Genomic DNA, 13,497 nt, shown 5'->3' with positions numbered 1-13,497 from the left:
GTATCAAGTAAGGGTTTCTTATGGGTATAATATAAGCTCTTTTTTTTTGACAGAAGAAACTGTGACTTTTTTCATTGTATGTTCCTAGCACTTAGTTTAATAAGCACTTGTAGACTGATAAAAGGAGATCTGGACCCATGTATGTAAGCAGTATGGTTTTTGGAAGGAGTTAGTAAACAGTCAAGGTCCTAGAAGAGATGTGATGGTAGGGCAGATTTAGAATAGTTAGACTTTTTGGGGAGCTAGGTAATGCAGTGGATAGAGTTCCAGCCTTGGAATCAGGAGGACCTGAGTTCAAATCTGGGTTCAGACACTTACTAGCTGTGTGACCTTGGGCAAGTCACTTCACCCCGATTGCCTCACAAAAAAAAAAGTTGGCCTTGGCTGAGAAGGGCCACGTGTTTGTCCTATACTGGGAGTAGAGGGGGAAATAATAGATGGCAATGGGGTTTTCAGGTGTTAAATAGGAGAGAATAATTATAATAGGTCACCTTTATAGAGTGCTTTGAAAAGCACTTAATAAATTTGAACCTCAAACAACCCAGTTAGGTAGGATCTATTATTCTAGTTTAGGGATGAGAACACTGAGGCTGAGATGATGTTAAGCTACTTGATCAGGTTATGAAGTAGGATTTGGACTCTTTTACTAGCTCCAGGTCTAAAAAGTCTCCATGCAGTACCAGGAAAAGTAGTATCTTTTGGAGTCCTCTGTAGAGATTGAAGGATTGGTGTAGGGTGATTTGAAGAAATATGGTAGTTTGAAACAGCTGGGTTGAAGAGTGCTAAAGAAAATCAGTTAGAGAATTCTTGGTTAGCCCTGAGGGTCATTTTGAGATTAAGTAACATAACTTTGTTGGGAATCCAATATGATTTTGTAACTTTGTTCAGAAGCAGTGTTAAACAGTATGAGCAGAGAATAAAAATGATGGGAACACCCAGGGTTGTAGTTTGGCTATACATAAGTGGCGATAAGATAAGGGAACATGGGATTCAAGAATAGTGGGTCATATATAATTATTCTGATTATGACTATAAGAGGAGAAAAGTGAGGCTAAAGCAGGGGTGGTATGAAAGGTAAGGGAGAGGAGAGAAGGAGTGGTGGAATGATATCACGTCTGATCTGACATTGTAGTCAGGCCGGGATCGTGGAGAAACCAGTGAACTTTTACAAGAGCAAACGGTTTAAGATCATTGAAAACACTGTTCATTTTCCCAAGTATATTTCAGCCCTGTCTCCTCTTTCCTATTCTATTCTGGTTCCTGCTTTTTGTTCATCTGTTACTGCTATCTTAGATACATATATTCACAGACTAATTCCTCAAGCTGATTGGCCACTTTCATAGTTTGGTCAGAATATGTTTTATACGTTGTTTCTTTATTATAGATTATTAGACCATTTTCTTTCACTTTACTGTGGATCTCACTGTTGTGGTTTAGGAGAGCTGGACATCTGCCACTTGGTAAGTTTTTCCACTGTTCACATTGGTTTCAGGCTTTACTCTTGAGATCCTATCTCCTGACCATTCTCTGAGACAGCTGGGAGAAGCTTACGCAGATAATCTGTGTACTTCAATCAGTTGTATAACCATGATGATGTCCTCTATAGAAAATTGTCTCCAAAAGCCAGTCTCTTCTCTTATGTTTCCATCCTGTATGCATATACATGCCTGTCTCATAAAGATTTTATAGAAATGAGAAAGACATGTGATTAGGTAGTTATTTGCCTCCTGTCCTTCCCAAGCATGAATTTTCCCCCCATTCTTTTTCAGTCATCGCTTGAGATATATCGTGTCCATTTAAATTGAATTACCTCCAGCACAAATTTCTTGAGTATACTTGGTCTTGACTTTAAATACCGTTACTCTTCTTTGCCTAATACAGAGGTTAAATAAATAGTCCAGATTTGCTGCTTTTCCTATTCTTGCTGATTGAAATTTGGTCTTAGCCATTTCTAGTTGGCTTTGCTGCCTTCCTGACCTGGTTTTATCTTCAAATGTTCTCTAAACAGTCAGACTTAGCTAGATAAGTCTTAGATACGCCAATCATTTCTCAGAGCTGTTTTTCTTTAACAAAATTTATTTTATTGTTGTCTTTTCTCTTTTTATTGCAGTAATTTCTACTTTCCCTTTCTCCCCCGTCCATTTTACTTTTGGTGAAGAAATAATTACTGTAAATATGTCTGATACAGTGACCATATCCAAGCACATGTTGTAGTCGTCGTGTATATTCTTTTGATTCTGCTTCTTGTGTTCTACAGTTTACATTCATATGCTGTGATTTTTTTTTTCAGCCGTTGTCCAAATAACAGAGGCCCATTTTGTTGCCTCATACTGTTGCTATGAGTATTTTGGCCCATTTTGTACTTTTTGGATATATATGAGTATTCCCAAGGATTTCTGTGTCAAAGGGAATGCAGTTTAGTCAGTTTTTTTAAACATTGAGAGTGTGCTGGCTTCACATTTGGCACATACTGGCTAAGGCTTGGGGGTGGGTAGGTGTGGGGATCATGGGGTAGTCTGTTTTTATATTAAACTTTTGTATTACACTCTTGAAGGAAACTAATCTAGGAGATGTTAATATTCAGCATCACCTTTATCTTTTGATTTCTCTTTTTTTTGTGGGGGGAGTGTGATGATCTCTCATGAGCAGCCTTATTGTTTTGCCAATTTTAGGTATATTTTTTTTTGCTTTTCTTTCCTGTTTCTCCACTCACTTACCAACTCCTGTAATTAGCTAGGATGCAGAGGTATCAACTAGGCAGTAGGAACTCAGAACTGTGTGTTGTTAGAAGTAAACTAGTCCAGTCACTGATCTTAAAAATGAACAAACTCTAAGGCCTGGAAATGCCAAGTGATCTTGTCTTAAGGTTACAGTAGTGCGTTAGAGTGATGGCTTTGGAGCCAGGGAAGACTTGGTCTTAATTCTGCTTCTGACATTCATTAGTTGTGTCACCATAGGTTACTTAACCTATCTAAGCCTCAGTGTCTTTACCTATAAAGGATAGATTATAATACTTCTACAATCTATTTTACACCGTTTCCATTCCTCTCAAATAGGATAATACCTTGGACTTTTCATTCACAAGTTTTCTTCCTTATTTTTCATAATGGCTAGTGGGAGAAAGACAGCAACACAGAGTATCAAACCCTTTAAATGTGGTGTAGCAAACGCTACTGAAGGTTAAAAAAAAAAAAGAGGGGAAAGGCTGGAACAATGAATTCATCACATAGTTGACCTTACCTTCAAATTGACCAGTTTGGGAGTGAGGTGGGGTGAGTAACTTTAGTCAGTATAGCAAAAGCAAGATTTATAAATTTTTATTTCATTTTTAAAACACTACCCCCTCCCTGCACTTATTTTAAGAGTTTAATTGTCAAAGGATTTGTTATCTGCTTTATCACTATATTAAAAAACTGCTTGGGAGGAAGTAAACTTGGGATGAAGATTGAATGCCGACTTCAGAATTCACTGCTTTTTCCATCAAAATACTGTCCAAAACATTGTAGCTTAAATCCTTACCATATAACTATTCATTCCTTACATTTTTTGTTCTGGTAAGGCCATATGGCTTTGAGGCATGGGATCACAAATTTAGGTGATCTTTTGGTGGCTCTTAGCAGGCTGCAAGTATAATATTAATAATAATTAGTGTTTGGGAGGAAAGAAAAGAGGTCACTTATCTAGATTGAGGAATAAGAGATGATCCAAGTGTTTCATGGTTTGTCATAAAGTAAGCAAAAATAGCTCCCAGGTTCTGCATGGGCCTTTATGGAAGGTTACTACTGGCAAAGAAAGCATGGGTACCTTCATTTCTGCCCCCAAAAAATAAGCTCACACAGAACAAGAGGATGTGGGTGAGTTATTATCAATTCTGGAAATGTTGTTTTTCAAAGTGATTGAAAGAATAGTTCCACCAGCAGACATTTTATAGCCCCACTAACTTGGACATTTTTTGCCTTGGAAGGTGGTACCCTCCAGTCATTTCAATTTGTACTCCTCTGATGATAAATGATATTGAACAATTTTCAGGTGGTTGGTGATAGTATTTGTTCTTTTAAATAATATGTTCATATTGTCTGGCCACTTGTCTGTTGGAATGTGACTTAATTTTATTGATATCTTTTTCTTCACCACACTAATTTCTTGTTATGCCTGCCTTCTCCCTCAATAGATTTCACTTCTGACTTTTATCAGATACTTTATGCAAATATTTTTGCAAATCATTCAGTATTCTAAAATAATTTGAATAAACTTTGGCGGTTATCTAAAATGCAAACATCTCTCTTGGTTATAAAGATTCTGTCAAATGAAAAATGTTTTAAGGTATTTTTATTTAAATCAAATCCACAATGTTATGTATACAAAGACTACAAAATTTCAAGTTGTTTGATCTATTGAAACTTGACTCTTTCCTCCAGTAGATTAGAGACTTCACCTAATGAAGACCTAGGTAACAGTTTTAACAATTTATTCTGTATGGGACTTCGTGCTCCCCCCCCCCGACCCTTTCCCCTTAGGGCAGCTAGGTGGCTGTCTTCAGGGCCTGGAATTAGGAAGACTCATCTTCTGAGTTTAGATCTGGCCTCATACTAACTGTGTGACTCTGGGCAAGTCACTTAACTCCATTGGTCTCAGTTTCCTCATCTGTAAAATGAGTTGGAGAAAGAAATGGCAAACCACTCCAGTATCTTTGCCCAGAATACCCCAAATGGGGCCACAAAAAGTCAGACATGACTGAATAACAACAATAAATTTCTCCCCCTTCAATCTGATTTGTATAACATTTGAATATGCATGGCCTGTAAATGTATGTATTCGGTGTACACTTATTTCTTTGTTTACATACTCCCGTGGATTAGTGATTATCAGAGCTCTGTGACACATTTCAGTATCTATATACATTTTGCACACTCTTTTCCTCCTCCCTTTTTCACTTCTCCCCTCAATCCCCCACCATATAAGATTCTTGAAGGCAGGAACTGTTCATTTATTTTTAGTTCTCTCCCAGAATGCCATCCCTTATAGCAAGAAAAAAACAAGAAAAAAATTCCATAAAACCAATGAATACATAGAAAAATCTGACATTATATGCAGTATTCTACATTGGTGGACTCTTTGCCTTCTCCCTCCACCTTTACAAAGGAGAGTACTTGGTTGAACTAAATTAACTAGAGCTCATTCTGTTCCCTTCACTGACTTGTGAATTGTGAATTACTTTCGTTGTTTCTGATTGTTTTCTTATTAGGATTCAGGTTTGGTGAGAAAGATACATGGAAGTAGAGACTAAGCAAGAAGTATTTTGCTTGAAGATTGCTAGAACACTGTCCAAAATTGAGTTTATTCCCTTTACCCCTACCTCTCTTCCTGTTTTTGACATCATTATTTCTCTGAAATATTGGTCTGGTATATAATCCCGTCTTCCATATTCTATCTAGTCCTTTAAGAAATTTTTAGTGTTTTTTTTTTTTGGTAACTATCCAGTTGAGACTCAAAGGTCATCTAATATATAACCTATAACTAAATAGGAGTAGTGCATCTAAGGCAAGAGGTCTTCTAGCCTGCTTTCACTGGAAGACCTGCAGTAACACTATCTCCCTATGCTGTCCACCTGCCTTTTGAGCAGTTTTAATAGTTGGAATAATTAGGAATTATTTCCTTGTATCTGGCTATAATCTGCCTCTTTGCAGCTTTTCAATTATTTGCCAGCAAAACTTTTTGATTTTGGGGGGAAAGTACTCCTGGAGATGTTGATGGAGTTCAGTGTTTGAATTGACCTCAGTAGTCACTTAGATAAACCCATCACTGGAAAAGTGCTTGAAGACCACTGATGATAGAGAAATCAGTACTTCCTGAGGCAGTCTGTTTTATTTTTGGAGAGCACTAGATATTGCTAAGCTTTTTATCATACCAAATCTACATTTACCTTTTTGCAGTTTCCACTCATTGTTCCTGATTTTGCCTTTGGAGACAAAATAAGTCTAAACCCTTCATCATGACCCACAGCTATCCTATCTCCCTTTGGTCTCCAGCCAAAATATCCTTCATTTCTTCAATGGATCCTCATGGCAAGGACTTCACCATTCTGGTTACGCTCTTCTGGGTGCTATCAAAATTAACAGTGTCTTTGCCAACTTGTGGTTGCTCCAAACTAAACCCAGTGTTTCATATTTGGTCTGACCAAAACAGAATAAAGAGAGACTATCCATTTTCCCTATAGGATTAATCGAATGCAAAATATGATATTAAGTGTAATCTTATTAGATTTTGCCCAACACTCTAGCCCATCTAGACAAATCATAGTTCATAAGACATGATGAAATGGTTTTAGAGAAACCTGGGAAGATTCATATAAACTGATGCAGAGTGTATGAAGTGAGCAGAACCAGAAGAGTTTCTGTGATAACATTATAAAGAAAAATAACTTTGAAAAACCTGAACTCTGATCAGAGTAAATTGGCAAGACATGATTCTAGAGGATGGATGGTGAAACATATTACTTGTACTGACATAAATGTGATGACCTGGACACATTTTTTGGGACATGGCTAATATGGGACTTTTTCTTTTTGCTTGATTAAGCACATTTTTTCCCCAAGGTTCCTCAACCCTTTCTTTGTGGGAGGGAAGGCAAGAGATGGAGGTGGGGTGCAAAAATGCATATTAAGCAAATCAAATTTAAAAATAATCAGTGTCAACTTGAGTAGCCTCTAGTAGAGACCACGGTCAGTGTCTGTACTATTAATAATTTTTTTTTTATCAACACCTTGTATACAGGCATAGATGGCATGTTTATCAAATTTACATGTGACATAAATTTGGTAGAGATTACTAAAAACTGAATTGCAAGATGACAAAAGTTCTAGATAGGCTAGAATGTTGGAAAAATCTAATAAGATTACACTTAATATCATATTTTGCATTAGACTTGTTTTTTTGGTTTGAGAGTGCAGAACTATGAGCACTAGGTAGAAGTTGTAGAGAGGCAGCTTTAAGCTTATAGTTGTAAAGACTTCAAATGTGCTAGCTTGGGAGTCTTAATTCAAATGCCACTATTGTAGAAAGTGTTCTTTTTGGAGTATAGTTTGGGTTATGGAATTGAGTTAGATTAATCCTATAGGGAATTGATATTTGCAGGGTAATGACAGTCATTAGGAGTTTATTTTGGCAGTTAGGTGAAGATGGATTGGAGAGTGGAGGGATGGAAGCAGGGAGACCTGTTAGGCAATATATTTGAGTGGTAATGAAGGTGAATCTTAATTGAAGACTGCAGAAAAAGTAAGGACTAATGGGAGGCATATGGACAGAGCATGTTTGCCTGTCCTCCACCCCAAGTAGAGAAATGGCCTTGCAAGCCATATTTCAAATTGGTTGAAGAAATATGTAGTTGGTATGGAGATGTGAACTGTCTTAAATTACTCAGAAAGTTTAGCAGTGAGATATATATCAATTGAAGCTTAGATTGATGAAGCAGGTTGCAGGAAGTTGAGGGGTTAGTTTTGGCAAAGAGGAAAGCTGCCTCATGTAGGGACCCTGGAGAAAAGAGTAAGGTGTAAAACCTTTGGAGGAGAGCTCATAGCTGAGAATGGATGGCCTCTATTCTTGGCAAAGTCTGAAGATAGGTCATTTGAGAGAAAGGGATTAGGGAGGAAGTAGGTGGAGTTGGGAGTTAGAGAAAAAGGTCTGCTGTTGATAAGTAAAGGCAAATGTGCAGTGGTGTGAGGTTCACTTCAGGTTAGCCTCATACAAGATTTCTTTTTGTAGCATTCAACTGGCTTGAGAGTAAAGTGCAGAAGGTGTTATTAATAAGTGAATAAATTTACATTTACAGCTACATCATTTATGATGTGTTGCTATGGCCAAGGACCTGTGTGCGGCTGATACAAAGATAAAAAAGAAGCAGGTTCTGCCTTCTGGGAGCTTACATTCCATTGTGGGAAGGTGGTAGTTCAGGGATACAATGTGTACAGAAAAAATTAAACCATAAGGAAAATTGAAGAGAAAGATAACAATGATTTGAGTTGTGTAGAATGAGAGGTTTTCCGAAATGGGAACTTAGCTGATACCAGAGGAGAGTGTGTCTCTCCTGTGACAGGACCAGTTAGACCGATTTGATGTGAATGTTTGTGAAGTTGAGTAGGATTAAAAATAAGAGTGGAAAGATTGTTGGTAGCCAGATTGTAGAGGGCTAGGTAAGGAATTCGTATTTTTTTTAACCTATTGTCAGTGTGGAATCACTGATGCAAGGAATAACTTGGTAAACTATGACTTAAGAAAATCACTTTGATGGTCGTGTGGAGGAAGGATAGGAGAGGAGAGAGGCTGAAAGCAAGAAGACCAATGAGGAAGCTGTTAGGGTCAGTGGTCCAAATGAGAGGGCTTTGCACTAGCGTGATAATCTATGAAGGGAAAGAGAATATGAGTGTCAGTGGAAGCCTCAGCACTTGGAAACTTATCATTAGCTCATTACAAGTAGATTCCTAATGTTCCTCATTCATCAGGCAAAACTTAAAATACTCTATTGGAGTGGAGAAAGTACTGTACATAGGGTGATTTTTAACTTTAAAAAAATCTATACTTTTCCAAAATGCATGACTAATTTCTCTCAGGGTTTCTGATACCCTGGATTCATATTTGGGCTAGTTTAGGAGGGAGAGGACAAGGTAGTTAGGATAGACAGGAACAAGGAAAAAATCAGCATAATTCTTCAAACCCCACCTCTGATCTAAAAGATCTTCTGTGATGGTGGTCAGTTTGATTTTTTTCCTCCTCCACATTGGTATGAGCTGCAAGTCCTAGTGGATGTTGGCTGTGATCTACCTTTTACTCAAAGGCCCTTGTTTTTTATTTGTATTGTTAACTTTGTTAGCAGTCTTTTGGGAGGAGAGGTTCATTATAAGATTTCCAATAGCTAATGCTGGGCTTCACTGTCAGATTTCTAAATAGCCTCTAGATTTTCTGTGGATTATTGGCGATATAAGATTACATTTTTCTGTGATAAATTTTCTTCTTTTTTTCTTCCTTTGCCATGATCTTGAATTTTATTTTGTTTTGATCATCATCCTTTATGATCTCACTCAAAAGAAAAAGGATATAAGAGCCTCCCCTTGTGGCCTTTTAGGATATGGCTGCCAAAGACTTGTAAAAGGAGGCTTGGAATTGAAGGTTTTCTCAACTGTTGGCATAAATGGATGTTAACACTTTTCAAACTTTAAATTTAAAATTCTGCATTAAAACTTTTGATATATAAAGGATCTGAAACAATGGGTTTGTATTAACTGATAATTTTAAGATGGAGTTATATGTTAACCTACATAACTAGACTATTGCAATAATCTTAATTTTTTCTTTTTGTAAACTTGACAAATATCTGCAAACATGAACACTTCCTTATAAAAAGAATAGAAAATGAAATCATGAATCTGTACTATGTATAGTGTGATTTTATGTGTGTTTTGATGTATTTAATATGTTTTAATATTGTCCCTTTCTGACCTTAATTATGAAAGACAAAATAGATTGTTTTGATTGGTGACCTAGTATCATGAAGACATCAGAGTCAGATTAATGAAGATGAAAACCTTTTTTGAGCATAGTTTATGGAAGATGGCTTTATTTATTTATTTTGCTTTTTAGTGAGGTAATCAGGGTTAAGGGACTTGCCCAGGGTCACACAAGCTAGTAAGTGTCAAGTGTCTGGAGCCAGATTTGAACTCAGGTCCTCCTGACTCCAAGGCCAGAGCTCTATCCCACTGCACCACCTACCTGCCCCTGAGGGTACATTTTATTTTATTTTTAATATGGGTTTTAACTACCTGTTAAAATGAGATCATACTTATCTCATGGAGGTAGTTTAGAGACAAATACCATGTAAAAATAATAGAATGTCAGAGCAGAGCTAACCTTTTACTTTTACCAGTGAAGAAACTGAGATCTAGAGAAATCAAATGACTTGGAGGCACTTGGTAGTAGGGCCAAGTTCAAATCCTATTCTCCTAGCTTCTGGGCCACTGTGGTTCCACTATACTATGCTGCCTCCAATTTTGTAAAATAATTTTATTTTATTTTTTTTTTTGAGGCAATTGGGATTAAGTGACTTGCCCAGGGTCATACAGCTAGTAAGTGTCAAGTGTTTGGCCTGAGGTCAGACTAAAACTTCAGGACTGGTGCTCTATCTGCCGTGCCACCTCGCTGCCCCCTCAATTTTGTAAAATAATTTATGGAACTAAATAACAAGGTAACTTTTTTAGGAAGCAAGAAGTTAAGTATCCAAGTGTTCAGGATTTTAAGACTTTATTGTGTTTTTGATAGAAATATCTGGAAACAATCCTATATAACGTGGCATAGTGGATGAAGGAAGAGCTGGTTTCAGAGTTAAGAAGACCTGGCCTCAGTCTGGCTCTGTGACCCTGGGCAAGTCACTTAATGTCTCAGTGCCCCAGGCAACTCTCTAAGAAGTTGCTTTGGTAGAGGGAATTAATTACCTTACTATACTCATTAAAATCACAGGTCCTGAAATCCCCTGAAACAACAACAAAAACTTAGCTAAATGGATATTATTTTAATTAACATAAATGTGAGTAGAAAGTAGAATTATGGTCATTAAGACAAATAGTGGTCTTTTCTGCTGGGCCTTTAATGAAACAAGGATAGAACTAAGAGAATTGAGCATAGATCCTAATTTTGGTATCTTTTAAATTTTTTGTTTGGTTTATGTGGGATTATGTGTCTGTGAGATTGGTTTCATTTTTACCCAGATATATGGAACAGTAAGTAGAGGACTAGTATGGTCAAGACATATGACTTGTAGCAGCAATAGAATTTCTCCTGTGCTTCTTATTTGCTAGGCTTTGTGCCAAGGGCTTGGGATACAAAGAAAGGCAAAGGCAGTCCCTACTCTCAAGGGCTTCACTTGTCTAATAGTGGAGATAATATGCAAACTACTATGTACAGAGAAAATATATACAGGATAAATTGAAACTAGAAAGCAGAGATAAAGAAGGAATAAGAATTCAAGGTATGGGTGAAAGCCAGTGAAAATGGAGTGTTAAGTGCACTGGATCAGAGTACTTGAGTGGGGTGAGGGAAGAGGGGTATAAGAAGACTGAAAAAGTAGGAAGGAGCCAAGTTATGAAATACTTTAAAAGCCAAACAAGATTCTCTATTTAATTCTGGAGGTAATAGGGAGTCTCCCATTGAAGTATATTCAGTAAGAAAGCCAACATGGTTAGAAGATCACTTTGATAGCTAAATGGAATATGGAACTGGAATGGGGAGAGGTTTGAGGCAGGGAGGCCAGCCTGAGGCTTTTGCAGTAATCAGGTCTGAGCTAGGGTGGTGGCATTATAAGAGGAAGAAAAAGGGCATGTATAAGAGATCTTGAGAAGGTAAAATTGAGAGGACTTAGTGTATCTTGTTTTATGAATGACCAGGAGTCCAACTTTTCCCTCCTGGAGAAGGAGGGGGAATTATTCTTGTAATATTTGAAATATTATAAGAGAAATATTCTTGTTTTTTTTTGGTAAGTTCTCTTTAAATCCAAATAAGTGTATCAATGAAAAATTTTATTTAAGCATACTTGAACTGTACAAATTCTTTTTAAGATATCTTTTATTTTAACAGACTTGTAAAAAAGGCAAAAAAGGTCCTGGAGAGAAGGGGAAAGGTGGAAATGGAGGAGGAAAACCTTCTGGTCCAAATCGAATGAATGGGCATCATCAACAGAATGGAGTGGAAAACATGATGTTGTTTGAAGTTGTCAAAATGGGCAAGAGTGCTATGCAGGTACTTCCCTGGTTTTAAAAAATAAGTTTTAAGCTTTTATGTCCATCACAGGAAAAAGTTCCTGGTTATTACAATTGTGTGTCTTAGTCATATCTTTTTTGAAGCAACAGAACTTAAAGGGAAGGAGGCCAGGGAAAGGAAATGGACCTGTACTTCAATCTTAACTTTGCTGCTTATTAGCTGTGTGATCTGGGGTTATTTCTGCTAAGGCTCAAATTCCTTATTTATGAAATGAGGTGGCTGGACTAGATAATCTCTACAATCCTTTGGTCCTATTTTTAAAAATAATTGATAGGATAGGCAAGAAACTATTCTAGTAAACAGCAAGATACAGAATCATATGGTTCTTTTATAAGAAAATGATTTCTTTTTATTTTTGTCAAAAAATAGACTCATTTCTTTTTACAGATAATTTTGAAATAATTTACTTGTATAGAATTCTTGGCTAAATGAGATAATGTATATTAATCTGAATATAGAATAGATTCCCCTCTCAAATCAGACTTGTATAAATATGAACCTATAATGGATGGTGGTGTTTTTTTTGGTTAACTAAGCAGCGTGCTGGGTGTGTGTGTGTGTGTGTGTGTGTGTGTGTGTGTGACAGAGACACTTCCATATGATCTCCTTTTAGAGGTTTTGTGTGACCTATATTCACCAGTGCTTTACAGCAAGACCAATGCAATAATTACTAACTTATTTAATAAATTGAATTGTGATGTTAGAATGTTAGAAGTGAACCCTTAGAGATCCAGCCTCCAAACCTCTAGTTTTAGAGATAGGAAATGAGGGCAGTTCCTTGCCCCATGGTCACAGAATGGGTTATTTTTGTGGAAGAGTTGCCAGGCAAAGGGTCCAGGTTGAAATTTACTTCCATTAATAAATAGTTGAAAGTGTGATTAGCTAAATGAAACTCATACAATTTATACACATGTAACTAAATTTCTAACTCCTAAATTCATTACCATATTGGTAATCAAACTATCTCATGTCTTCAAGAAACAACTTTAGATCTAAAATACAAACAAAATTGCCTTCAAATACTGTTTGTTTCTGTGCTTTAGAAAACATAAATGAAAATGTTAGCTTTTAATGTTTTCTTACATTATGAACAAAATTTAGTATTTTATGGAAGAACATGGTTTCTGTCCTAGAATTTGACTTTTAGGCTTTCTTTTATTGCAGAGAAAATAGGAATGCTTTTTTGAGTATCCCATCCACCAAATTGGATTCTTTTATTGTTAAAAATGTTATACGAAAATATTTTCAGGTTGGATACTGTGTGTTATGTTTTCACAATAGTAATAGTATCCCCACCCCCCTTTTTATCACATGTGAAGAAAAGTCAATGACAATTCTGTTTCCCATTTTCTCCCTCAGTGTGTATTGGTTGATTGGATAGAGTCATATAACTAGATCTTCAGAATAGTAACATTATTCTCCTTTTTAGCATATGTGAAAGTCAATGACAATTCTGTTTTCTATTTTTTCTCCTCCAGTCTGTAGTGGATGATTGGATAGAGTCATATAAACATGACCGGGATATTTCGCTTCTTGATCTCATCAACTTCTTTATTCAGTGTTCAGGCTGTAAAGGTAAGACAAATATGTATGTTTTCTATTCCACACATCACACTAATAAGTGGAACAACTAAAGTGTTGATATACCTGTAAAAGGAGTGAGAGGAAGGGCAAGGTTAGCAGTTTATTTATTGT

General features: G+C 36.6%; 1 protein-coding gene across 2 annotated transcripts in view; it reads left to right on the top strand.

The window, feature by feature from the left end:
• STAG2 (STAG2 cohesin complex component) overlaps positions 1 to 13,497 on the top strand; it is a 124,448-nt gene that overhangs the window by 52,156 nt on the left and 58,795 nt on the right. For both annotated transcript variants that reach the window (XM_078147903.1, XM_020976354.2), the window contains exons 5-6: positions 11,620 to 11,781; positions 13,281 to 13,377. In XM_078147903.1, the coding sequence (XP_078004029.1) occupies positions 11,620 to 11,781; positions 13,281 to 13,377 (259 nt within the window). The remainder of the gene's footprint in view (positions 1 to 11,619; positions 11,782 to 13,280; positions 13,378 to 13,497) is intronic.

This window comes from Phascolarctos cinereus, unplaced genomic scaffold (assembly GCF_003287225.1).
Source record: "Phascolarctos cinereus isolate Bilbo 61053 unplaced genomic scaffold, phaCin_HiC Scaffold_8;HRSCAF=390, whole genome shotgun sequence".
Lineage (NCBI taxonomy): Eukaryota > Metazoa > Chordata > Mammalia > Diprotodontia > Phascolarctidae > Phascolarctos > Phascolarctos cinereus.
Note: the sequence above shows the minus strand (reverse complement) of the source record. Positions and strands in the feature narration are given on the sequence as shown.